The following is a 26655-nucleotide window of genomic DNA, read 5'->3' on the forward strand; positions in this document are numbered from 1 at the left end:
AAATTCAAAACTTTGCTTTTTTAGGTCCATAGTGACTCAAAATGTCCCAAAAATGGCCCAAAATGGCCTTGAATGACTTATCAATGACTGAAAATGATTTTAAAATGATTTAAAATCACTCGAAATCACATTGAGTTTAAAAAATGACGTGGAGTTTCCAAAGCCAGAGACATTGCAGTGGAGCGCACTTGCATTGTCTCGCCTTACGAGTTTTCTGCAAAAAAAAACCGAAAAAAATTGCATTATTTCATAACGTTGTTGATAGCTCTTTTGATTAATCAGTCACAAAATATAGTTATGATCTTCCGATCATCTAACTGATAAAATTTTTCTTTCGAAATTTTACAATTTCATGTGTAATCAGGGATGCTGCTTTCAACATGGTCGGTCAGTGTGTGTAATTACCGCTTTAAAAATTAGTACGGGAAGTTTTAAATGAGGTATACAAAAAACATTTATGACGTCACAACTGTGTTAAAATACATGTTTTAATGTGTTTTAATACAGAATAGTCTTGAGTCGAGACTAGACACGGAAAACATTTTTTTTTTTTGGATTTTTTGGTTTTTTGATCCCAAAAACCAAAAAAATCCAAAAAATCGATTTTTCGTCAAAATACCAAAAAAACCAAAAAACAAAAAAATTCCCAGCCCTGCTGGTGATAGTAAAACTATAACTGTTTCGGAAACTGCAAAGAGTCAAGGGAGCTATGTGGTTTTCAAGGTAAGAGTTGTGTTAAGAGTTAAGTCCGAATTCAAAAAGTCTACTTTTAGACTGACATCTCAAACATCCCTAACAACACTTGTCCGGCAACCTAAAAAGATCTCAAGCTATCAGTTACCACTACTGCCGGTGAAAAGTACTCATGGACAAGAACCTCAACCGAATGGAAGTTTGGAACCTGCAGAGCTGGTTGGAGAAAAAATAAGCCTTGTAAGTAAGTAAGTATTGCAGACCGATGTATGGGTACTTTTCGTTTTAACCAATTTATTATTATGTTTATTGCGTTTTTTGAGCACAATATGGAGTATGGACCGCCGAGACAAACTGGGCGATCAAAGTTTTGGCGATACACCGAGCGCTCTTTTATAGTGCACGTCTTTGCCTTTTCAATTTTTTGTTGAATATTAAATAAGTGAGAAACTTTTCGGAAAAAGTTGTTCATTGAATAAGTAGAACTGATAATTGGAGAACAATTAATTATTTGTTTAAAAATTTATATTATACAGTGCGTCCAACTTCTATAGCACCCCCCTCCAATTTGGCGGTTTGGAGCTTCTCAAAATGTTTTTTGAAAAAGTGTTAGTGCAGTTCGATAGCAAATGTTGAAAAACCTATGCTCCCCAATTTTTATTATGATATCTCAAAAATCACAGGAATTAGGTCAAAATATCGGAAAAATGGCGGTCCAACTTCTATAGCACCCCCTCTGATTTTTGGCAATTTTCGGTAAAATCGGGGGTTTTCTTCTTAATTAATAAATTTATTTTGTGAATAACTTTACACCAAAATGTTCAGACGGTTTCATTTTCACATAATGTATTCTTCGTAATTGATCAAGAAAGTTAGTGCTCGGAAATTAACGTGAAAACTCAAAAGTAAAAATGTTATAGATTCCAGTAATCGTGTAGTTAATGGATCTTGGACCCGTGACGTCACCTCAACCGGATTTTATATGAAACCCCTTGGCAGTGCTGATAACACTACAATTGTTAACATTAAGAGAGACACCAAACATACCGGATTTTCTGGTGCAAATGTGAGTGTCATTTAATATATTTATAAATATCAGTTTTCGGGAAACTGTGTTCGTCCAAGAGGGGTGTTGTAGGATTTCTGTAAGGTTACTGTAGTATCGGGAAAAATTGAGTTTTGATTTATTTAAGATATAATGCCGCTTTTGGTTAGTCGGTTACTCGGATAATTTGGCCCTGGTCGGGTATACTGTAGGATATGCTCGAATTGTTTAAAAGTACTGTAGACTCACAAATGATTTGAAACAAATTTATTTTATTTTTTGAGATATCACGAAAGTTTAAAAGGTTCCGGAAAAACTTATTTTGGATGCTTAGAGCAACTAATTGTAAGCTCGAGAGATCTTATGATAAAATCGCAGCCGGCATCTATCGAGGTCCGCGATGGACCACTTGCGTTGCGTCCGCATATTTTACGTCGTCTGCGTGTCTCAAGGAAGTCTAAAACCGCTCCGAAAATTAGGAAAGTGGCTCCGCTCCTGCTGAACCAAAGCCTAATTCTAAACCTATGCCTTAGCCTGAACGAAAGCCTAAGCCGAAACCTAATCCGAAGCCTAGGCTTAAGATCTAAGCCTAAGCCTAAGCCTAAGCCTGAACCAAAGCCTTAGCCTAAGCCTAAGCCTAAGCGTAAGCAAAATACAACAGAATACAACAGAATGTGATGTGATTTGAAATTTAGGTTGTCGGGAATCTCCCAAATGGAGGATCGGTTACTGTAGGCTTCTATGGCAACGGCACAAAGTATGAACGCACTGTCACACCAAATACCTCTATCACTTCATGGACCATTCCATATATTGAACGAACTTTTCAAGTTTCGTCCACTAACGGAAAAGATGGAGAGTACTATGTGCAATATTTCGTGTCTGGTAAGAATTGTTTTCTCTTCTTTTTTACTTTTTTAAAAAAATAATTACCAACTTTGCAGAAGGATCGTTGAACGGATCAATAGTCACGACAACATCACCCCCACCATCAACGACTTCAAAATTTAGGATTGAAGCGACAACGACTTCCAAATTTAGGATTGAAGCGACAACTAGATCCACCGGACTTGTTCGATTTGTTTTATCTATGGCTACTTTGATGATGTTCTGGTTGTAATGTTTCAATTTTTTTGATCTAGATTTTCAATGAATTTTACTCTTGATGATACATAAAACTGTCAATTTTTATGGTTTTGTATTTAAATTTTCAGTGATTTGAATGACAGGCAGAGGGTTGCTTTTGTACTTTTGTAGTTATGACAGTGGTGGTCAGTCTATAATTGTCAAAGAGGAACTAAAGAGTCGTGGCAGCTACGTGGCAATTAAGGTAAATTTGTTAGACGTGTAAAAACGTGATATTTCAAAACTTCCATGCAAAAAAATATATCGGAAATTCCGAATTTCCAATGTGAAAAGTTATGAAATTTTAATTACAATAGGACTACTGTGCAACCTACTGAGCAACCTTTTTTAATATTCAACAAAAAATTGAGAAGGCAGTGGCGCGCAGTGTATCGCCAAAATTTTGATCGCTCATAGTCAGGTCTCTGTGGTTCATACTTCATAAAATCCTTCAAAACAGTAAGTAATTTCTACATATGCGGAAGAAAACTGAGAGTAGTATAGCCGAAATTTTCTCAATATCAATACATCGGTCTGCAATACCTATACCTACGTACTATGCTGCAATTATTTTGGCCGTCTCCAGCCAAAAAAATTTTGACAGGGTATAAACGCCGTTTGGTCAACCAATGACACACCTGTGGATGTAATTGCAAAAAAAAAGTTTATCGTAAAAAATGGAACAATGCATTAGCATTCTAAAAATCAATCTGATAACCACAAACAAAGTCAAAAAACGCAGCGCGACAATTTTGCGCGAAAATAATCACCTCTGATGAATTACTTTTCGGTCTAGGAATTGTTAAGCAATTATCGTAATTTACTGAATTGGCTCTTTGTGTAAATTGCGAATTGTTCAACATCTCTTTCGAATTTGTATATCCATCAGTCCATTTGAATGTGGTACATGGAGTATCCGGGCAATCTCGCTCACCTCCGATCCAAACTCCTTTTTTTGTGTTTTTTGCGTAATCTAAATATCTAAATACAGTGTGGGAAAGTTCTATAGGACCCCCCCTAATTTGAAGGTTTGAGGAACTTCCGAAATTTTTTTCGAAAAACTGCTAATGCCGTTCGTTTTTAAATTGAAAAAAACCTATATAAATTTTTTTCCAGAAGTTTATCTCAAAAACTGAGGTCGCGCTGGAAAAAACGTCAAAATCCAGTGTGAAACTTCTATAGGACCCCCCGTTTTTTTTCACGATTTTTACTAAAATCAACAGATTTTGGAATTTTTGACAAAGCTCAAATCAAGTTTGAGTTAGAAATGAGTTCATATAAGCAGTTTTGACTTTAAAAAATTAATACGAAATGTTCTCGTGGGATCTCCAGACTGGTTCTGATTCTTCCGATCTTTGATGTTCAAGTCTGTTTCAAGCTTCCTGGTGCTCTCGGTAATGCCAAAACTTGATAAACTCTCTTTAACAAGTTCCTACTAAAATTCCTAGCACGCACTTTAGATGTTTCGACTGTGTAGTCAAGCTGATTTGGCAAAATATGCAGCAGGAAACAATGGAAGGCTTATCAGGAATCAAATCGTTTTTCTTTGATTACAAGGTTCCATGGGACCAATATTTCAAGTTAAATTGTCCCTCACAGATGTTATTTACTATTTTTTGCGTGAATTATTAAATGTGGAATTGTGGCATGTGTTGTGGCACACATATAGAGGCTGGAAAGCTTACTTCGAAAGCAGTCTAACTTGCAATGCCTCGAGGATCTGCCCTTTCGGACACTCCGTGCGTGACGAACGAAATGTGATTCGTGCTGCCTCCAACTCCTGTAAGACGGCAAGAGATATTCGCAATGAGCTTCAATTGTCTGCTTCAAAAAGGACCATCCTCAATGTCATCAAACGATCTGGTGTAATCGTTCGTCAGAAACTTCGCCCTGCTCCGTTACTCTCTGCAGACCATAAACTCAAGCGATTGGAATTTGCTAAGAACAATATGGGAACGAATTGGAGTAAAGTGAGAATTTAAAAAAGCAAGAGTGAATAATTAGGATCATTGTTTTAGGTTGTCTTCTCCGATGAAAAGAAATTCAATCTCGATGGGCCTGACGGTTGCCGCTACTATTGGCGCGATTTGCGCAAGGAACCAATGGTTTTTTCGAGACGTAATTTTGGAGGAGGAACGGTGATGGTTTGGGGAGCGTTCACGGAGAAGAAGAAGCTTGAGATACAGTTCGTCAGTAGCAAGATGAACAGCACTGACTATCAGAACGTCTTGGAACTGGAGCTCTCCAAATATCTTCGTCACTACTCCAGAAAAGACTTTAGATTTCAGCAGGATAATGCGACAATCCATGTGAGCAACTCAACCCGCGACTATTTCAAGCTCAAGAAGATCAACCTTCTTGATTGGCCAGCTCGAAGTCCTGATCTCAATCCAATCGAAAATTTGTGGGGGATTCTTGTCCGTATCGTGTATGCTCAGAACAAGACTTACCCAACAGTTGCATCGTTGAAGCAAGGAATTCTCGACGCTTGGAAGTCTATTCCGGACAACCAGCTGAAAAGTTTGGTCAGATCAATGGAGGACAGACTGTTTGAGATCATCCGCACACAAGGAAACCCGATTAACTATTGATCCTTTCTTGATTTTAGTATATGAATGTTCTGTTGTTGATCAAAAATAACTGCAACTTGTTAATACGCTGTTTCTGACTGGTTTCTTGGGGATGGCGTAAAAATGTTTATGGTGTGTGTGCTAGGAATTTTAGTAGGAACTTGTTAAAGAGAGTTTATCAAGTTTTGGCATTACCGAGAGCACCAGGAAGCTTGAAACAGACTTGAACATCAAAGATCGGAAGAATCAGAACCAGTCTGGAGATCCCACGAGAACATTTCGTATTAATTTTTTAAAGTCAAAACTGCTTATCTGAACTCATTTCTAACTCAAACTTGATTTGAGCTTTGTCAAAAATTCCAAAATCTGTTGATTTTAGTAAAAATCGTGAAAAAAAACGGGGGGTCCTATAGAAGTTTCACACTGGATTTTGACGTTTTTTCCAGCGCGACCTCAGTTTTTGAGATAAACTTCTGGAAAAAAATGTATATAGGTTTTTTTCAATTTAAAAACGAATGGCATTAGCAGTTTTTCAAAAAAATTTTCGGAAGTTCCTCAAACCTTCAAATTAGGGGGGGGTCCTATAGAACTTTCCCACACTGTATAATGCTTTGTATAGTCAGTTGAAGGTGGAGTATTATCGAAAAAATACGATCGCAAATTTCTCTCGTAACTTATTTTTGATCTACCTTGTTGACTAGGCTCCTCCCCTTCCTTCGACGAGACAGCCACAACAAAAATACAACGGCAACAAGATTAGAGGCGGAGTCAAGTTAGTTCCAAAGGTAGATCAAAAATTCGAATCGTATTTTTTTTTGATAATAGTGGGAAGTCATAGTAAGAAAATTCTTTAAAAAATTCTAAATTTTATATGATTTTTTGAAAATTGGAAAAATCTCAATTTGCATCATTTTCGAATTTGCATCATGCACGCTTGCACATTTTTTTTTTAATTTAATGTTATTTTTTCTGATTTTTCACTGATTTTTCATGCGGGATGTTAAAATTGAGATTTGATGCGATTTGAGATTTTTTCAATTTTCAAAAAATCATATAAATGTTGAAATTTTTTTTTAAATTTTTGTTACTATGATATTTGGCCATTATTCTCCAGGTTTTGCTCCAAATTTGCTCCTTGTTTAAAATATCTATGTGAAAAAATTGGAAAAAAAGTCCCTTTTATTGTAGAAAATCGACGATTTTCAAACGCGCGCCAGAGACATTCTCAATGGAGCGCGCTGTGACTTGTGTCGATTTACAAGCCCGCTTTCAGCTTTTTATTCATTTTTGTCGGTTTTTTTTGTTGAAAATTGTTTATTTTCGAGCCAATTGAACGTTTTATGATCAGAAAACCGCGAAAATTTCCTATTTTTAGATGAAAAAGGAGCTAAATTCAGAGAAAATTTTGTTGCGAATTTTTTCATCCCAAAAGAAAGGAAAAAAAAGGTCCAGAAAAAACAAAAAAACATTTTTGTTAGACAAAACACAAATTGCCGGTTTGCGGATTTGCCGGAATTTTCCATTCCGGCAATTTGCCGATTTCCAGTTTGCCGGACATCGACTTGCCGAAAGCTTTTAAATGGATTTTTTATAAGGCGGGAACATTTAAAACTGTTCCTTTTGGAATAAGCACCATTAAGAGTTTGAAAATTTCAAAACTTACTGTGCACCAAATTTGCCTCTTCCAATGACGCAATTCCTGCCAGAGTTGCATTATCTTGTTGGCACTTATTGATTGCTTCGCTGCGTGGGTCTGATTCAAGCGGCGGGAAAATTTGCATGCAAACGAGCGTTTTATCGTCCCGTTCAAATGTGGTCCATCCAGTTCTACAGGTTGTGATTTTCCACCCAGTGGGTGTTCTTGTCCAAGAGTACTTCTCTCCAGTTGATGAAGTTAGTGATAGCTTAAGATCTTTATAGGATGCCGGACAAGTGTTATTTGGGATGTTCGAGATATCAGTCTGAAAGTAGGCTTTTTGAATTAGGGCTCAGTACAACGTACCTTGAAAGCCAAGTATGTCCCCTGGCTCTTTGGTGTCTCCGAAGCAGTAATCATTGAATTATCAACAGTATATATATATAGAAGATACATTTTCCAAAGCCGAAATAGGCCAAGAAACAGTCTTTAATTTGCAAACACCCAATTGTGCATTCGTCAAAGGTTTTAAATGCTGTCAAACTGTTCGGTGTCTTGCTTACAGCTGATCCGTAAATGAGAATCATTCGGAATTGACAATAGGCTTCTGGTACTGAAAGTTGCAGAATGTAGAGTAGTAGTAAGTATGAGAGCAACATTTGAAGAGTGAGAAAACGTGAATATGTGTGTGTTGGCCGAGATGTTGTCCTGGAGATGATCTCTGTGCGAGATTGTTTTTGCGAGACCAAATATATTTTCATTTTATTTTCGGGAATATAAAAAAGCGATCAAGCTAAATATTTTCCGAATATGGCAAATATGCGTCCAAGTATTCAAGTTGCAAAAGTTCAATTGTTGTATTTGATCGTATCTGATCGTATCAAGTGTAAAACTTTTTGAAAAAATCATTTTTAGGCCAAAATGTTCTAACAAGTTACAAAAGTGTTTTGACGTTTAAAAAATAAGGTTCTAAAAGTTTGAGTCTCTCGGAGCTTCCTAGCTTAAATCTTTAACTTAAGGCTCCCAGCTGACTAAGGCGCAAAATACGACGTCACGCGCCACTGTGCGTGCGCAACGTAGTTCGAAAGGTAGTTATTTGGAAGCAGCCGACACGTTCGAGGATCTGCAGCTTGGCGTGAAACGAGTAGCTTGGTGTGTGCGCAACGTAGTTCAAAAATGTAGTTATTTGGAAGCGGCCGACAAACTCAGGGTTCCGCGCCGCACTATACATTTGGATACCTGCGGCAACCTCATGGGTGCCCTACTTTAACTATCATAAGGCTCTGTGATTTTTACAGTTAACTTTTTATTTTATATCTATTTATTCATTCTTTTTTCTTTCGCTTCACAGTTTTGTTGTATGTTTGAGATATCAGTCTGAAAGTAGGCTTTTAGCATTGAAACTCAATTCTAGTCCTAATACTACACGACAAGACTAGTCATTTAGGCAAAAAATCAAATTTGGAATATACATCTCAGGTGGATCATTTAAAAGTTATAGCGTAAACTAACTCCTACCTTGAATGCCACATAAGTCCTTTCACTCTTTGAAGTCTCTTTTACAGAAATCATCGGACCAACATCAAGATAGCTATAGAAATTACATTGCTCATAAATAAACCACATCAAAAAACAATTCTCAGCTTCCAAGCACCCATTCGTACAATCTCCGACACTTTTGAAGGATGTGATGTTAGTTGTCCATCCGGTTACAATTGTGCCATAGAATAATACCATCTTGAAATTGGGCTTGAAACAAAAAATTATCGAAATAAAGAAAAATAAGTGAATTGAAGATAATTTCATTTTGGAATAAGGAAACAGCACTGAGCTAACCATGAAAAATTGAGAAAAAGTAGACGTGGAGTTAAACGAGGCAAAACTGACGACGAAAGTTTCAGAAATTGAAAAAAAAAAAAAAAAATATGACTGGAGTCTGTAATAAAACATTTTTAATCGGAAAGCCGCGATTATCCACACAAATAAAACGTTATCATGAAAAGGAAATGCATATTAAGGGGGTTTAGTACTAAAATTCAATCTTATATCCACAAACATAGTTAAAACCTGAATAACCGCAAGGCTGTGAGAATATGATTGCATCTGTATTGTTCCTTGGTGGAAGAATAGCTAAGCAATTATCGAAACCAGTTCTTTCAGTCAATTGAGCATTATTATTCAGAGCATCATACAAGTTTGTATATCCGTCGGTCCATTTGAATATGGTACACGGACTATCCTCCGGACAATCCCGCGCACCGCCAATCCAAGCTGGGTAGGTTTTATTTGATATTTTATACTCTAAAAGGTTCGTATACAGTTCCACGTTTTAAAGTTTAAAAATCAACCTTGAACCCATTTCGCCTCATCCAGTGATGCAATTCCAGTCAGTGTTACATTCTGTTCGACGCATCTAGTTATCGCAGCGCTTTGTGGCTCGATAGAAATACATGGGAAAACTTTCATGCAAACGACTGTTTCATCCTTCCTTTCGAATCGTTTCCAACCTGTTCTACAGTTTGCAAACTTCCATTGGCCGGATGTTTTTATCCAAGAATATTTCTCTCCAGAAAATGAGGTTACTGAGAACTTGAGATCTTTATAGGATTCCGGACATGTGTTATTAGGGATGTTTGAGATATCTGTCTGAATTAGGTTTTCAATATGATTCTGACCAAAACTATAAATGGCTCACCTTAAATGCCACATAGGCCCATTGACTCTTGTGTACCTCCACTACAGAAATAAGTTGACCAGTATTAAGGTAACTATGGAAATAACATTTTTCAACTCTGAAATACATCAAAAAACAATGCTCATCTTCAAAACACCCATTTCTGCAATCTCCGACACTTTTGGAAGATGTGACGTTAGTCGCAATTCCGGTTACAATTGTACCATAGAATAAAACCATCTTAACCTGACATTGGGCTTGATGTACCAGAAAATTCATCACGAAAAGAGGGAGAAGGAAGATGGACCACATTTGGAAATTTTAGAATTTATGAGGCTATGAAGATGATCTCAGGAAATTCAAAAATGAATATGCATTGAAAATTTTGAGGTAGAAAAGTCAAGGAGTTAAATGGCGCAAAACTGACGGGTCGGGGAAATGGACGCTCATAAGGTTTCAGAAATTGAGGACTAATGGGCAATTGGCACCAAATGTTCACTTATAGATTTTCAGCTCAAAACCTTGGCCTAAACTTCAAAATTCTGAATTTTCAACTGAATTTTTAGATTCCCCGTAGTAAATAACCAACCTCAAGTTTTCAGACTACAAGTGAAAAATTTCGTCAAATCTGATGTTTTTGGTTACTGTAGCCGCCTGGTGTTTGCGGACTTGGCTCCTGATCTGACGGAATTTTTCACAAATTTGTTCACAAATATTCTAAAAATTGAGAGGTAGAGGTAAATTTGCATGCACAAGGAGTACAAATTTCGTAGTCTTAAATCGAAAAAAAAACAATTTAAAAATCAAAAAATTCAGTTTTTTTTTAAATTATACTTTTCAGCCCTATTTGTTGACCCAATCTTTAAAAATTTGAAAATTTCTTGTAAAAATTCAGATTTGCCATGTCAAATTACCCCTTACCCTTTATTTTCTGAAATTTCAGTGCAAAATTCCGACAAATCTGATGTTTTGGGTTACTGTAGCCTGGTGTTTGCCGACTTGGCACTCGATCTGACGGAATTTTTCACAAATATTCTAAAAATTACGGGGTTGGATGATTTGACACGGAAATTCGAAAATAAAGAGACAGGGCATACATCAATATTCATTTTTTGCAAAATACTACAAAATAGATACACCGAAAATAAATAGTCTAGAGTCATGCTGCAAATTTTCATAAGATGATGTCCCTGACAACATCTCTCGGCGACAAGAATGTAGGCATGCATGTCTAAGATGACATTTGTTTTTTTTATTTTATTGTTTTATTTTGAACAAATGTGGTCCTGGCCCGTATTCGCTTGTTTCCTCCATTTTCTAGTACCGGAAGCAGCTTGTCAAGTTAAGATGGTACTTATCTATGGATCAGTTACAAGCGATGCTACAGGTATTTCTACAACGTTTAGTACTGTCGAAGACTGTAAGAATGGGTGTTTTGGATCTGAGAGTTGTATTATTGCGTACTTTTCTCTTACAACCTGTGTTTTCTACAATTATGTCAATGATGGTAAAACGATTACTGTGGAGGAAAACTCTAACAATGCCTACGTTGCAATAAAGGTAAGCTTTACCATATTCCGATTTTTTTTTTTGATTTTATATACTCTAACCTAGACGAACATCTCAAATATTCCAAATGGTACTTGTCCGGCATCCTACAACGATCTCAAGTTATCCGTAACCTCAGCTGTTGGAGAGAAGAACTCTTGGACAAGGGCATCTACTGGATGGAAGATGGTCAACTGCAGAACTGGCTGGAAACGATTTGAACGGGATGACAACGGAACCGTAGTCTGCATGAAAATTTTTCCGCTTTTTAATGAAGGAGGACAAGCTGCAGCAATGAGAAGATGCCAACAAGATAATGTAACTCTATCTGGAATTGCGTCAATGGAGGAGGCTGAATGGGTGCGAGGTTGGTTTTTAGTGTTGATAATTTGCTAAATTGACGCAGTATAGATTATGAAATAACAACCCCACGTCAAAGAGTCTTTATTGGCGGTGAGCGGGATTGCCCTGATACTCCGTGCACAACTTTCAAATGGACCGATGGATACACAAAGTCTTATGAGGTTTTCAGTAATGCTGAATTGACGCAGCAAATGAACGAGGAAGGGTATAACTGCTTAGTTATCCGCATAAAAGTTGGGACAGCTGCAATCATGTTCTCACAGAATTGTGCTGCTTCGGGTATTCCCTTTGTTTGTGGTTATAAAATCGATATTTAGAATACAACACTAATTTGTGGAAATTGAAATTTATTACGACAATAAACTGTTCAAGATCATAAGTAATTGCATTGTTTTGTTCCTTTAATGTCATACAATGTTTGGACACATATATTAATTCTGATTAACACCAGAAAATTTTCCGTATTTTTCGAAGTTTGAACAGGTACTGTAGTCTTCTGAACACAGATGGGGCAACCGTTGAAAAAATGCTTTGGGGCCGATGCACCATAAAGTTATCTGCGCTCGCGTAGTTTGTTTCTGTGGTTCATACCTCATTCTACTTTCAAATAGACATAAACACGGAATGAAAAGCCTACCCACGCGATTTTTCATGAGACAATCTCCCTGACAACATCTCGGCGACAAGAATATCGGCTTGTCTGACATGAAATTTTCATTTTCCTCACATTTTTTTTAAATGCGGTTCTGGTCCTTATTCTTCCTATCATTCTATTTGATACTTGAATTGTTAGTACCAAAAGCATATTGTCAAACTCGAATGGTTCTAATTTATGGATCAGTTACAAGTAGCGGGACAAGTACAAGTACAACGTTTAAAACTGTCGAAGACTGCAAGAACGGGTGTTTCGAAAAAGAGGATTGTATCATGATGTATTTTATGCTTGAAAAGTGTCGTTTCTATAGTTATGCAACTAACGGTCAGTCGTTTTCTATACTAGCACAATCGAAAAGCTACGTGGCAATCAAGGTACCTGGCTAAAACTTTACAACGGTACCCACAGATTTTCAGACTGATGCCTCCAACATCCCGAATAACACGTGTCCGGATACATTTACTAACATCAAGTTTTCCTACACCTCCCCAGCTACAGGTGACACCTACTCCTTCAAGAAAAACTCTACTGGCTTGAGCTACACGTCTTGTAAGACTGACTGGAAGCGGTTTGAGCGTGCCGATGGGACATTTGTGTGTATGAATATTGTTTTGTCGAATGGAACCACGTATACCAAGGCTCAGGAGAGATGTCAAGAGCTGGGAGGAACTGTGACAGGTGTGGCGTCGGTGGAAGAATCCAAGTTTCTACAGAGTGAGCAATTCAATTTCGAAACAGTTGATGATAACCTGAAATCTTTCAGCCAAGGTCCCTGGGCCTCAACCAAAAGGCTTCTGGATTGGCGGAGGCAGAAACTGCCCAACTGTTCCGTGCTCCAGTTTTCGTTGGGTAGACGGTTACACTACAAGTTACGATGCCCTGGTTCCCAGTAACGCCGCTTTGACGGTCTCTAAGAACACTGACGCCAACTCTGAGAACTATCTAACCGTTTTTGCCTCAAATGGCACTCCCCTTACAATTAACGATATTAATCAAGACTTCACGTCTCTTATCGTTGGATTTGTGTGTGGTTATAAGATTCTGTAAATATGAATGTGTAATAATTTTTGGTTGAGAGGGTGTTATATACACAAAATTATGCCGTAACCAGATCCCTACACTGATCTCAGCTTGACCAGTTTATTGCTACATACAACTCACATAAAACATACATACAACTTACATAAACCATACATACAACATGCATACAAATTAAATACAGCATACATACAACATACATACGAAATACATTTAACATACATATAACATGCATATAATATACATACGAAATACATATAACATGCATATAACATGCATATAATATACATACAATAAACGTACAACGTACATATAGCATGCATACATCATACATATGACATACATACAACATATATACACCATAGAATCATCATGCATACATATAATATACATATAACATGCATACAACATACATACAACTTAAATACAGCATACATACAACCTATATATATAACATACATACAACATGCATATAACATATGTATAACGTAGATAAAAATACATATAACATACATATGCCATACATACAACACACATACAATATGCATATAACATACATGCAACATACATACAACATAAATACAACATACATATGTACATATAACTTATATACAACGTACACCAAACATACAGCAAACCTTAACTAAGAGCATGAGTTACCAAAGTTCAGACTCATAAAACGAATCGGGCACATGGTGCACAGAGATGGGATTTTTTTGGTTTTTTTTTTGTTTTTTGGGATCAAAAAACCAAAAAATCCAAAAAAAAAAATGTTTACCGTGTCTAGTCTGGACTCGAGACTATTCTGTATTAAAATACATTAAAACATGTGTTTTAACACAGTTGTGACATCATAAATGTATTTTAATACATTTTGCAACACTACTTGAATAACCCCATTAAAAATCAACTTGAGCATCAAAAATTTTTTGGTTTTTTTTTTTTGGTTTTTTTTTTGGTTTTTCGAAAACTTCAATTTTTTTTTTGTTTTTTGGTCCAACATTTTTTTTGGTCCCAGCCCTGGTGCATCGACAAATCTTTGATCGTTTAGTTTGTACTTCTGGTCCATATTACACAAGAAAAGTGAATAAAAGTCAATCCCCCCCCCCGCATGAATTTTCATGAGACGATCCCCCTGACAACATATCGGCGGAAAGAACAACCGCCTGTCTAACATGAAACTTTCATTTTCCTCACATTTTCCTTCAAAATGCGGTCTTTATTCCTTCTATCTTCCTATTTTATTCTTGAATTATTGGTGCCTGAAGCCAATTGTCAAACTCGAATGGTTCTAATTTATGGAGGGATTACAAGTAGCATGACAAGTACTACTACAACGTTTGAGACTGTAGAAGATTGCAAAAATGGGTGTTTCGAAAAGGAGGATTGTATTATGATGTATTTTATTTTTGAAAAGTGCCGTTTCTATAGTTATGCAACTAACGGTTCACCTTTTTCTATAACAGAGCAATCAAAAAGACAAGGGGCCTACGTGGCAATTAAGGTACTTGATTCAAACTTTATTACAACAACACTCTAAAAGTTTCAGACGGATGCCTCCAACATCCCGAATAACACGTGCCCGGCCACTTTTACCAATATCAAGTTTTCCTACACCTCCCCAGCCACCGGTGACACCTACTCCTTCAAGAAAAACTCTACTGGCTGGAGCTACACGTCTTGTAAGACTGACTGAAAGCGGTTTGAGCGTGCCGATGGGACATTTGTGTGTATAAAACCTGTTGTGTCGAATGGAATTGGGTATGCAGGGGCTCTGGAGATCTGCCGAGGGCAGGGAGGATCATTGTCAGGAGTGGCGACGGTGGAAGAAGCCATTTGGGTGCAGAGTAAGTTATTCAATGTGAAAAAAGTTGATGATAACCGGAAATCTTTTAGCCAAGGTTCCTGGGCCTCAACCCAAGGGCTTTTGGATTGGTGGAAAAAGGAATTGTCGAATTGTTCCATGCACCAGTTTTGTTTGGGATGACGGTTACACTACAAGCTACGATGCTCTGACTCCCAGCAATGCTGCTCTAACAGAGAATACGATATCTGCCGTCGGAGCCGAGAACTGCCTCACCATTTTTGGGAAAGGCAGCAATTCGCTCACTATTAACGATATTGGATGTAGTGCTACTAATATTATTCTTGGATGTGTTTGTGGGTATAAGATTCCTTGATTATAAAGACATTAATTTATTAATTCTGAGTCGAGAAAGTCCCTACAAAAAATTAGCGGTCAGACTCTTCATCAAAGGACTCGTATCCTCGATCGGACCCTTCCAATTCATCCGATCCATCGTCGAGTGCTTGTCTTGTACGCGAATCTGAATGTAACTTGCATTCGGGGCGATTGCCTGTGTTCCCAGTTTGCAAGACGACCAAGTTTCTGGGCCCCTGACGTAGGTACCGCAGTCCACATTCGAAACATTGCAAACGGCTTGACTTGGTGTAAAAGTTCCCAAGAGGTTTACAAACTGTTCCTCGAAGGTTTTAGGATCCGCTTGATTCGTAGTAGATGACATGTAAGTGGTCATGAGCGTCTGCTCCGCACGAGGATTCGCTTGCGTAATGGGTTGAGATGGCAAAGCTCCTTCCAGATTTGACGCAAAATCGCTTGACACGGTTAATGAGGCGTTGGTCAAAAGCTCTTTTTCGGTTGATGATTGCATGTCTCCAGCCAGTGGTTACCATGAACTGAAATTAAACAACTTTATTAATAAAACCAGCCGTGGACCGCACCTCCGGCGCGGCCCCCGACTTCTGGGGCTGAAAACTTATTTTTCTGAAACTACCATAACCCTACAGTATTCCTACCGTACCACTATTGTACCACTACAGTGCCCCGACTATATCCCTACACTAACCCTAACTCCCTATCCCTACAGAAGCCAAAACTTCACAGACTACAAAGACTACATAGACTACAAACTATGGACACACAGAATAAGCGCTTTATATATAGTAAATGATTGTTACAACAGATCTAAGAGTAAATGAGAGAATAAAAAGAGAAAATTAGACAAGATGACAAGGTTGAATGGAATCACTTCCGTCGTGGTTGTTCAAAATCAATTTTCAGAAAATTTAAATTTCCCGCCAAAATATTTTTCTCAGAAAATTTAAATTTCCCTCCAAAATTTTTTTCTCAGAAAATTTAAATTTCCCGCCAAAATATTTTTTTCAGAAAACTTAATTTCCCGCCAAAATATTTTTTTCAGAAAATTTAAATTTCCCGCCAAAATTTTGGGTCTTACCACGGTGGGTCTCAACCATACCTGTGCGGCATTCGGAATTTTTCGGCATAACGGCATAACGGCATATGCCGCCAAAAATTTTTTTCGGCATATCGGCATATGCCGATATGCCGTCCATTTTTCTTTTCGGCATAACGGCATTTTCGGCATATGCCGTGAATTTTGAAATCGGCATTTCGGCATATGCCGCGCTCCAAAAACCGGCATTCGGCATTCGGCATTTCGGCATTTTGAACTATTGTTTTCCAGTTACAAAAAATCAACATGATTTGAATGTTTTCAATCAAACTTCCATGTTCTTTATATCATTACCAATATCTAACAAATAGTATTCGTCTGATTTTGGTATGTGACGTAACACTGGCTTTTGACAAGATATTGAGTTGGGGTTATTGGTTAGATGTTTTTAGGTTTCTATAGGAGTACTTTAATGCGCCCAACTGCTATCAATCCCTCTCCATTTGAGCTGTATGCATCTGCGAACTTTATTGGGAAACTAATATTGGCATACCAAAAAACCTCTGTATCTACAATTTTATACTCACATTTCAAATTGAAGGATAAAGAGCAAAAAGTTGAAAAGTCGACCGTCCAAATGCTATGGGACACCCTGACTAGGAATCCGTCACAAGGTTTCCATGCGACTTACATATTAGATCTATTTCATTCAATCTCATACAGTGACGGTCAATATTCTATGTATTAGTTTTCGGGGTTTCGGGTGATTTGCTAAAGTTGTTCAAAAACGTGTAACTCAAAAACTATAACAGCTAGCAAAATATTTTCAATTAACAAAATGTTGCCGGTTAATTTATCTTCATTTTCCATATTGCCAAATGTTTTATAACTTTGTTCAGGAAAAAGTTATAGCAGCTGACATCCGGCGGGTTGGTATTTTGACAGAAATTGTTAAGTGACGCACAACTTTAAAACTAGATGTTTTCATAAAACAAAGTTTAACAAGAAAAAAATTTCCACAAATTTTTCTACATTTTACAATTTGTTTCTTTGTCACGAAGTGGCCAGGAACATTTATACGATTTATACGAAATTTATACGAAATATTAAACCTTCAATAGAAGGGTAAGAATTGACAACATGTTTTCATAATGCATGCAATATTTTTTTGAAATCAAATTCTGGGTTGAAAAACTTTTTATACATGTTAAAACTATTCGCATTTTAAGTTTTCCATGCGAAAACTGCTCTGTGAAAAGTTTGAATTCGATTTTCAGAACATGCTTAAAATGTCAAACTTTGTGCTTCATTTTTAATTGTTTTTATAGAATCTCCTGGTTTATTTGTAACAAAAAAACACATTGCAAAACGTAGAAACTTTGTTTCTTGAAAACATCTAGTTTCAAAGTTGTGAATCATTTAGAAATTCAAGTCAAAACCGGAACCACCGGATGTCAGCTGCTGTAATTTTTTTTGAAACAGAGTTGGATTATTTTTACAAAATAAAAAATGTAGAAAAAGTAATCGGCAACATTTTGTTAGTTTGAAATATTTTGCTAACTATTACAGTTTTTGAGTTACACGTGTTTGAACAACTCAAGCTAATCACCCACACACCGAAAACGAATAGAATATTGGCCGGCACTTTATGTAAGTCCGATGGGCACCTTCTGACGGATCATTAGTGAGATTTTCGAGAATTTCACACAAAATTCTCATTTTTTCGTAAAACATTAAATTTTCCAGTTTCAAAATAACATTTAATGGAGTACATTGGTAGTGTACTTTTTGTTTTTTATATCATGGAAATTACTGAAAACATGCAAAAAAAAATTCAAATATGTTAATGTACACGCGTTGAAACATATTGGTGCATTTTCAGAAGACAATTTTCGAGTCAAGCAAAAATTGTTGCAGAAATTTTCTAAATGCTTGAGCAAAAAGCTTCAGGAAATCTCAAATATGGAACAATCCGCGAAAAAATCTTACTATTTGCAAGATCTTTATGTTTCATCGGATACACGAAAATTATGAAAATATGGTTTTTGGCAAAAAAAAACCAAAGCCAAAAATGCAAAAAAAAACGGCATAATGCCGTTATGCCGGTCATTTTATTTTTCGGCATAACGGCATTTACGGCAAATGCCGTGAATTTTGAAACCGGCATAACGGCATATACCGCGCTCCAAAAACCGGCATTATGCCGGCATCGGCATATGCCGAATGCCGAATGCCGCACAGGTATGGGTGCCAGTCGTTGCCCGCGCCGTAGGCGCGGTCAGCGGCTGGTAAATCTATAAAGTTCTAAAAAGTTCGAGAGAAAAAAAAAACTTCTTTTTGTTATAACTTATATAACTCACTTTTGAATTTTGTTGATCGCTGGCCTGGAAGAGGTCCCACAAAGTGATAAATTTGACTATGAATTCTGAAAAAATTTGTTTTAAACTTACTTTTTAGAAAAAACTTTCCAAACCCTTAAAAAATCTAAATAACTTCATAAAAGTTCGAAAAAATCACAAAAAGTATGAAAAATGCTGAATTTTCTAGAAAGTTCGTAAAACCTAAAAAAAATTAAACAATTTGAAAAAAGTGGGATTCTGGAAATTTGTATTTTTAAATAATTGATAAAAGTACCACTTTTTAAAAATTTCCTAAAACGAGAATATTCTAAAAATTTTTGAAATGTCTAAAAAAAAATATTTCGAAAAATATTTAAAAATTCAAAAAATTTTGTTTTTTTTTTAATTTTCCCGAAAATTTGTAAATTTTCCAGATACTCTAAAAAAATGATCTAAAATTCCAAAAAATTTCAGTGAAAAATTTTTTAATTAAAAAAAAAAATTCCTCACAAAAACCTCAAATTCTTACCTCAAAATATCACATTTTCAATTCAATAATACCAAAAAATCATTTTTAAAAATCAATAAAAGAGTCCCCGTACACAAGGAGACAGGCAGTCGAGAGAATGAGAGTCTTTCTCGTTATCTTCATTTTTCTGGCACGAAGAGTGCCTGGCAGTGCTAGTGACGTCACAGCTGTTTTGGAGCAACGGAGCACTTGTTTTCTGGGACCTTGAGTTCTCGGAAAATTAAACCGGGAATTTTTATAATTTTTTCAAGGTTTCAAATATTTATATTTTAAATATATTTCCCACTATTTTTTGAGCTTTTTCTGAATTTTCTGCCATCTTTATCTGGAAAAATGTGAAAAAAATAACAAAACGCATTTTTTTATAATAAAGTTTTATTGAAAAAAAAATTCAAAAATTTAAAAATAAACCATTATTTTGAAGGAAATGATCTGAAAATACATATATAAAATAAACAACAATTTGGTCAGAACTCACATTTAGAGAATTTAATGAGGTGCACAGCAAGTTGGTAGTGGGAAAACTTCTGAAAACTTGAATTTTTATTTGAAAACAGCTTTAACTTTTGATTTTCGAGCATTTATTCCAACAAATTTGAAAATTTCACCTAGAAAAACATATATACCCTATCGGGGGTTCGAACCTGTGACCTGTTTCTCCGAGGCCAAGCTGTTTACCCATTGCGCCATGCTGCCTGGTAGGCGCCGCACCACTTTTCTCAAAGTTCCCATCAGTGGCGCAGTAGGTAAAAGACTTGAGTTTGGGAAAAAAGGCCACAGGTTCAAACCCCTGAAGGTGAAAATAGGTTTTTCTATGTGAAATTTTCGAATTTTTGGAAATAAAAGCTCGAAAATTGAAAGTTTAACTAGTTTTTTTTGGAAAAAAGTTTGCTTGAATGAAACTCACCTCAAAACCTTTAAAAATATCATATTTATTGTTGCAGATGTGCTTCATCGCTAAAAAATAAAAAATTATTGAAGTTTCAAAAAAAAATCTGAAAACTCTATAAAGTCCCAAAAAATTCTAGAACGTTGCAAAAATTTTTAGAAAATTCTAGACATTTTTTTTTTAAAGTCAACATTTTTTAGAAAGTTCCAGACAGTCTTAGAAAGTTCTAGAAAATTTCAAAATAGTTTTAGAAAATTATAGAAAGTTTTAGAAAGTACTAGAAAATTCTAGAAAGTTTCAAAACATTTTAGAAAGTTCTAGAAAATTTTAGAAAGTTCCAGAAAGTCATAGAAAATTCTAGAAAGTTTCAAAAAATTCTGGAATATTTGAGAAAGTCATAATTAATTGTTTAATACTTTTTAGGAATTACCAAAAAAAATTAAAATTATTCTAAGCATTTTCAGAAAAATCGTAGAAAATTCCAGAAAAGTTTAGAATATTTTGGGAGTATAGAAAACATTCCAAACAACTTTTAAAATTTCCAGAAGTTTTTAAAAAAGTGTAGAAAAATTCAGAGAATTCGAAAAAGTCCTACAACATTCTAGAAAGTCTCAAAAATTCTAGACCATTTTAGAAAATTATATTAAATTGTTTAGCATTTTCTGGAAGTTACCAAAAAAAAAACTTACGTTACTCATGCAATCTCTAAACTCACTGGCAGGAAACCGGTACATGTTATCTGAAATATTGGATGTGTTCAGAAAATGGACAAACCCGAGGAAACTTACCCGGAAAAATAATTGACCATGTTTTTGATTCTGGAATAAAAAATAGTGAATGTATTTCTGGAGGTTTTTGAGAAAAAAAATCACTATTACCTGTAATGTCACCGATATTGTTAGATATAGTTAGGCAGGCTTCTCCAAAAATAATCAGAGAGTAGGAAAAACTGAAATTAACAATTTTAGACTTAAAATTATGAGAAATTGATAAAAAATTTCTAGAAAATTCCGAAAACTTTCAGCTTTTAAAAATTAAGAAAAATTTTGAAAAATTATGCGTTGCAATTCCAGAAAAACTTAAAAATTTTCAAATATTCTAGACAAATCTGGGGATTTTGGAAAAAAAACTATCTAAATCTTTTTTGGAAGTTTCTAGAATTTTTGGAAAAGCTTTAAAAAATTTGAAATCTTGTAGAAAATTGGAGTTGAACTGGCTTAGGCTTAGACCTACGCTTAGGCTTAGGCTTAGGCTTAGGCAGAGACATAGACTTAGGCTTCGGCTTAGGCTTATGCCTCATGCCCAGCCATTTCAGAAAATTCCCGAAATGTTAAGAATTCTAGTTCCTAATTTTCAAAAATATTCTAAATAATTTCATAAAAGTTTAATTTTGCCAAAATTATATGAAACAATTTCAGAAAAACGAAAAATGTGTTTTTAAAGATTCAGAAATTTTTCAATTATTTTTTTTTTGGAAAAAAGCTCAAAAATTCTAATACTCACCTTTCCGCCAGGAGAACGCTTGTTTTTTTGTACTAAAAATTTGAAAAATCAATAAAATGTCACCATACACTAGGGGACAGGGGGACACCACACAAGCATCCAGAACAAGCAGATTGAAGCTAGCTGGCTCAGCGGAGCATTTTTTATAGGAAAAATGAGGGCGGGACTGTGCTCGAACCGTTGTGCTGCTTTTGAACTCTGGGCTTCTTGAGCTCTGGGCTCCTTGAGCTCCTAGTGGTCCTTCTCTGTGTCTCCTTAATTTTTCCGTGTTCTGTGGAACTGCTTGCGGAGCCCCTGGCATTGAACCATCAACATCTGGGGTCAGCTTGCAAAAAAGTGCTTTTTTTTTGCTCTTTTGCTCCCGGAGCACAAAGTGCAAAAAATCTCTCTAATAAAATTGATGACTGCTCCAGGAACTGGAGTCAAGAATTGAGAAGAGACGCAGAGAAAAGTGTTCCCTGGCTCCAGGCGCTGCTCCTGGCACGGGCTCGGAGAACTTTGAGCTCCGTGAGCACTACGATAAGAACGAAAAAAAAAGTTTTAAAAAAAGATAAGAGTACACGTTGAATAAGAAAAGACAGTTTTCAAAAAAATTAATTACGGAAACTTTTTTTTAAACTTTCTCGGCATTCAGAGGCAACTTCCTGCCACACTTTGGCAACTTATTTAGTGCCACTAAAATAAGTTGCCGAATTGCTGGCAGGAAGTTGCCGAGTTGTTTTCAGGAAGTTGCCGCGTAGTGGCAGCTAGTGGGAAAAAACGCTCCTCGGCATGCAGAGGCAACTTCCTGCCAAACTTTGCTTACTTGCAACTTCCTGCCAAACTTTTGCACATTCCTGCCAACATTTGGATGTTGCTGAGCGTTTTTTCCCACTTGCTGCCACTACGTGGCAACTTCCTGCCAACAACTCGGCAACTTCCTGCCAGCAATTCGGCAACTTGTTTTAGTGGCACTAAATAAGTTGCCAAAGTGTGGCAGGAAGTTGCCTCTGAATGCCGAGTTTCATCAAATTTTTAAAATCCTAAAATTTTCAAATTTCCCTCTCTCTTCCTTTTTTCTAGTGGGCTCCGCGAGCAGTACAACAAGGTCTGAAAGAGACGCAGAGAAAAGTGTACCTTTCGTTGCTCCGCGAGCTGTCACCATAGCAACGAAGTATAGTGAGGAGGCTGCGGAGATCTGGCTCCGTGCTACCCTGTACCAAAAGCTCAGAGCTGCAGACGGCGGGGGTCTGGCTACTGATAAGGAGATACGCAGAGACCTGAATAGGACCCCTCTATAAAAGAGCTTCGCTGAGCCAGCTAGCTTCATTATTTTTTCCTTCGGATGCTTGTGTGGCGTCCCCTTTTCCCCTGATGCTAGGGGGTATTTTTATTAATTTTTACTAATTTTTAATATTCAAAAAGCCAATTTTACGGGATGGTAAGCTTATTTATAAATTTTTATTGTGATGGAAAATTCCAGAAATTTTCAGATATAAATAATAAATAAAATTTTCAGGCTTTAAGCTTTAATTTTCAAGCTTTTATTGCTAAAAATTAAAGCTTCTCGCATAGAAAAAACTTATCAACCCCACCGGGGTACGAACCAGGGACCTATTTCTCCAAAGTCAAACTACTAACCTACTGCGCCATGAGGTAAGGTGTGGCGCGGTGCGCACCAGGCGGCATGGCGCAGTGGGTAGCGGGTTTGGTTTTGGAAAAATAGGTAACAGGTTCAAGCCCCCTGCGGGGTATATAGGTTTTTAACCAAATTTTCTGCCCCTTTTTCCTCCTTTATGGAACATTCTGGAGTTTTTTGCAAGTTTTTTTAGAATTTTTAGTGTTAGAAAAACCATTACACCATTAAACCGTTAAAATTGTGTCCGTATCTTTCAAATTTCAGAATTATCCACAATCAGCTGTCGTGCAAAACGGTGAGTAATTTCAGTCACCAAAAGTTTTTTTTTTAACGAAAACTGCTCCAATCTTCGATTTTCAAGTTTTTATTGATAAAAATTCGAGCTTTTCGCATAGAAAAACCTAATAACCCCACCTGGGGCTCGAACCTGGGACACATTTCTCCAAAGTCAAACTACTAACCCACTGCGCCATGAGTTGAAAAGTGGCCCGGCGCGCACTGGGCGGCATGGCGCAGTGGGTAAGAGGCTTCACTTTGGAAAAATAGGTCCCAGGCTCGAGCCCCCTGCGGGGTATATAGGTTTTTCTATACGAGAAATTTGAATTTTTGAGAATAAAAACCTAAAAATCAATGATTATAGCAGATTTTCTTAAATATTCAATATTGAACAATTTTAGAAAAATATCAACTACTCAGCCGTTAGCCGTCTACTTGAACATTTGATGCTATTGAGTGAGTTTTCCTCTGAAATTCTTAAAGATATATATTTTTTTTAATTTTCAGAATACAGACAACTGCCACAGTAATGAAAAAACTTTAATTTTTTTTGCAATAAACGTGTTTATTTAATTTACATTGGTTATTTTTAATTTTCGGCGGTTTTTCTTCCGATTTTTTACATAGTGATTCGAGAAGTTGTAATACTGACTTGGGACCATTTGTACGTCAATTTCAGCATAATTTGTCGGAAAAACTTCAATTTCTTCATCAAAATCCTCGAAAAACTCATTGTAGTCTAGCTTCAACGTTTTTGGGTCGAATTTTCCTTTTGGAATGTACGTGGAATCTGAAATAGGATTTTTTTTAAGTCAAGTTTTCAAAATTTTTCTAGAACTTTTTGAAACTTTCTGGCATTTTCAGAAATTTTCTAAAAATTTTCTAGAATTTTCTAGAGTGTTCCAGATATTTTTGGAAGTTTTTGTCATTTTTTAGAATTTTCGGAATTTACTGAAATTTTTCAAAATCTCTCGGAACTTTCTAGAATTTTTTAAAGCATTTCAAAAGTTCCTGAAATTTTTCAAAATTGAAAAAAAATTTGGAAAACTTTTTGGGATTTTCTAGATTCTACTAAAATTTTCTAAACTTTTTTGGAATTTTTTGGAATTTTCTAGAATTTTCTGAAACTTTCTAAACTTCTCACCATGCCTATCCCATTTCCATTTCCTATAGTCATGTGCAAACCGTTTCCGGTAGTTTTTTGGCTCCTGCACTATATTATAGCTAATAATTTCCATAGCTCCCGGCTCAGACCACACATTTTTCGAATTTCGGGGTCCGTACTGAAAATCTACCATTTTCTATAAAATCTAGAAAAAATAACTAATTACAAATCTGCCAACACCACTAAAAACCTGCTCCGAGTACGGTTGCTCGGCAGAAATTTCGAAGCTTTTCTTGATTTTTGAAGAATTCACAGCCGATAAGTAATGTGGAGGGTTGAAGCCGTCTGAAAATCTAAATTTTTGTAAACAATTTTTAATCTCCGTGAAATTTTCGAAGTTTTGACACCCATATTGGCTATGTTCCGAAAATTTCGGTTTTCGGGCCGAAATAGGCCGTTTTAGGCCCGAAAGTTAAACTTTCATAATATAGCCAATATGGGTTTCAAAATTTTGCAAATTTCATAGAGAATTCAAATGCTCAAAGAAAAAACCATGAAGTCCCATCCACAAAACTCCAAATGTCCCATAATAAGCCACTGATGGGACAGAACCATCTATTGTAAAATTTTACGTACTTAAAACATTACTGGAACACTTTGACTGAAAAATTCAAATTTTACGCAAAATTTTCCAAATTTTGACTTTTTTTTTGTTTTTCGGGCCGAAATAGGCCGGTTTAAGCCTGAAAATCCAAAACTTCGAATTTGGCCGATATGGGTGTCAAATTTTAGGGAAGTTTCTGGAAAAATTTGAATATTCACAACAAAAAAAACACGGTCTCGCGGATTACGAAGTTGTAAGCCGTTTTCAGACAAATTTCGGGCCCGGAAAAAATGTTTGCAAAATTTTTTTAAATATCGAATTTTTACTATTTTTCAAAAAAACTCACAATTCCCTAACCATGGAAAAATGGAAATTCTCTCGAAAAACTTGATATCCACGTTGAAATTCAAATTTTTGAGAAACCCCAAAAAATTTTGATCCAAAAAATTTGAAATTTCCCATCTTTTTTGTTTGTTCAGAGAATAGAGAAGAAATGGGAGCAAATCTGTGTCCAGAAGTGGCTTGAGGAGCTAAAAATTTATTACATGCATATTCCAGAAAATTTAAAAAAAAATTACCTGACTGGTCTCTGGAGCCGCATGAACAAGCTTGAAAATGTAGGAAATTCTGGAATATTTTCGCATTTTCCAGTTCAAAAATGAGTTTCGTCGGTAGTTTTGGCAATTTTCTGGCATTTTTTTGCTGAAAAAAAAAGGTAATTTTTCAGGAACTTCCAGAAGGCTCTAGAAAATTCTTAAAAAATTTAGAAAAACCGAAAAAAATCAGAAAAAATCAGAACATTTTAGTGGAATCTAGAAAATCCCAAAAATTTTCCTATAATAATTTGAAAACTTTGAATATTTCCTGAATATTCTAAAAATGGTCTGAAAACTTTTTTAGAAAATTTCAAAAATTTTTCAGAAAGTTCCAAGAAGTTCTAGAATATTTATAACTTTGTTATAAAATTGTATAAAACTTTTAAAAATATTAGAAAAAAAACTTGGAATTTTCAGAAATTTTCAGCTTTTTTTTGTAATTTCCTGGGACTTTCTAAAATTTTCTAAACATTTTTGAAAGTTACTGTAATTTTTCAGAATTTTCTGGAATATCTTCAATATTTTTGGAAATTTCTAGAACTATTCAAAAGTTCCTGGAATTTTTGTAGTTTTCATAAAAAATTTCAATAAAAAGCTGGAATGTTCTGAAATTTTTTGTGAAGCTGTCTATAAA

The 26655-nt window shown here is 35.9% G+C and overlaps 8 protein-coding genes, 1 non-coding gene and 5 pseudogenes across 14 annotated transcripts; 6 read left to right on the plus strand and 8 right to left on the minus strand.

Moving 5' to 3' along the window:
* Positions 1–709: 709 nt before the first annotated feature.
* On the plus strand, positions 710–945 carry F11D11.4 (Ovule protein; the record flags this gene model as incomplete). The annotated part of the gene is made up of 2 exons (NM_001356787.1): positions 710–723; positions 774–945. The coding sequence occupies 2 exons, from the start codon at positions 710–712 to the stop codon at positions 943–945; spliced, it is 186 nt and encodes a 61-aa protein (NP_001343576.1).
* A 730-nt stretch (positions 946–1675) lies between these two features.
* Positions 1676–2858, plus strand: F11D11.22 (CUB_2 domain-containing protein; the record flags this gene model as incomplete). Its single annotated transcript, NM_075262.4, has 3 exons — positions 1676–1759; positions 2434–2623; positions 2683–2858. The coding sequence occupies 3 exons, from the start codon at positions 1676–1678 to the stop codon at positions 2856–2858; spliced, it is 450 nt and encodes a 149-aa protein (NP_507663.2).
* F11D11.20 lies at positions 2321–2387 on the minus strand. The gene has a single exon (NR_070197.1). It is a non-coding gene; the product is annotated as an Unclassified non-coding RNA F11D11.20 (non-coding RNA).
* A 710-nt stretch (positions 2859–3568) lies between the features above and the next one.
* Positions 3569–3813, minus strand: F11D11.17 (annotated as a pseudogene). The gene has a single exon. A coding segment is annotated over exon 1 (245 nt).
* Positions 3814–7085: 3272 nt separating this feature from the next.
* F11D11.19 lies at positions 7086–7746 on the minus strand (annotated as a pseudogene). The gene is made up of 2 exons: positions 7524–7746; positions 7086–7394 (listed from the first exon to the last, which is right to left on the minus strand). Coding segments are annotated over exons 1-2 (532 nt in total).
* Positions 7747–8573: 827 nt separating this feature from the next.
* On the minus strand, positions 8574–8818 carry F11D11.18 (annotated as a pseudogene). Its single transcript has one exon. A coding segment is annotated over exon 1 (245 nt).
* A 280-nt stretch (positions 8819–9098) lies between these two features.
* On the minus strand, positions 9099–10055 carry clec-255 (CW domain-containing protein; the record flags this gene model as incomplete). Its single annotated transcript, NM_075264.2, has 3 exons — positions 9099–9370; positions 9418–9715; positions 9765–10055. 3 exons carry the CDS (start codon positions 10053–10055, stop codon positions 9099–9101), a joined length of 861 nt encoding a protein of 286 aa, NP_507665.2.
* Positions 10056–11021: 966 nt separating this feature from the next.
* clec-256 (CW domain-containing protein) lies at positions 11022–11971 on the plus strand (the record flags this gene model as incomplete). The annotated part of the gene is made up of 3 exons (NM_075265.2): positions 11022–11303; positions 11358–11658; positions 11703–11971. The coding sequence occupies 3 exons, from the start codon at positions 11022–11024 to the stop codon at positions 11969–11971; spliced, it is 852 nt and encodes a 283-aa protein (NP_507666.2).
* Positions 11972–12392: 421 nt separating this feature from the next.
* Positions 12393–13356, plus strand: clec-257 (C-type lectin domain-containing protein; the record flags this gene model as incomplete). Its single annotated transcript, NM_001047723.1, has 3 exons — positions 12393–12683; positions 12726–13023; positions 13073–13356. The coding sequence occupies 3 exons, from the start codon at positions 12393–12395 to the stop codon at positions 13354–13356; spliced, it is 873 nt and encodes a 290-aa protein (NP_001041188.1).
* Positions 13357–14557: 1201 nt separating this feature from the next.
* On the plus strand, positions 14558–15527 carry Y17D7B.5 (annotated as a pseudogene). The gene is made up of 3 exons: positions 14558–14851; positions 14897–15194; positions 15244–15527. Coding segments are annotated over exons 1-3 (876 nt in total).
* A 42-nt stretch (positions 15528–15569) lies between these two features.
* Y17D7B.4 (uncharacterized protein) lies at positions 15570–16019 on the minus strand (the record flags this gene model as incomplete). The annotated part of the gene is made up of 1 exon (NM_001380866.1): positions 15570–16019. The coding sequence occupies one exon, from the start codon at positions 16017–16019 to the stop codon at positions 15570–15572; it is 450 nt and encodes a 149-aa protein (NP_001366640.1).
* Positions 16020–19821: 3802 nt separating this feature from the next.
* Positions 19822–21937, minus strand: Y17D7B.7 (annotated as a pseudogene). The gene is made up of 7 exons: positions 21823–21937; positions 21198–21268; positions 21108–21137; positions 21009–21058; positions 20338–20387; positions 19909–19957; positions 19822–19862 (listed from the first exon to the last, which is right to left on the minus strand). Coding segments are annotated over exons 1-7 (406 nt in total).
* A 1110-nt stretch (positions 21938–23047) lies between these two features.
* Y17D7B.10 (uncharacterized protein) lies at positions 23048–24289 on the plus strand. The gene is made up of 4 exons (NM_001392692.1): positions 23048–23242; positions 23705–23735; positions 24118–24172; positions 24224–24289. Exons 1-3 carry the CDS (start codon positions 23240–23242, stop codon positions 24141–24143), a joined length of 60 nt encoding a protein of 19 aa, NP_001379515.1. The 5' UTR covers positions 23048–23239; the 3' UTR covers positions 24144–24172; positions 24224–24289.
* Positions 24286–26126, minus strand: Y17D7B.3 (F-box domain-containing protein; the record flags this gene model as incomplete). The annotated part of the gene is made up of 5 exons (NM_075269.2): positions 26004–26126; positions 25772–25955; positions 25048–25166; positions 24861–24999; positions 24286–24506 (listed from the first exon to the last, which is right to left on the minus strand). Exons 1-5 carry the CDS (start codon positions 26118–26120, stop codon positions 24286–24288), a joined length of 780 nt encoding a protein of 259 aa, NP_507670.1. The 5' UTR covers positions 26121–26126.
* Between the last annotated feature and the right edge of the window lie 529 nt (positions 26127–26655).

This window comes from Caenorhabditis elegans, chromosome V, assembly GCF_000002985.6.
Source record: "Caenorhabditis elegans chromosome V".
Lineage (NCBI taxonomy): Eukaryota > Metazoa > Nematoda > Chromadorea > Rhabditida > Rhabditidae > Caenorhabditis > Caenorhabditis elegans.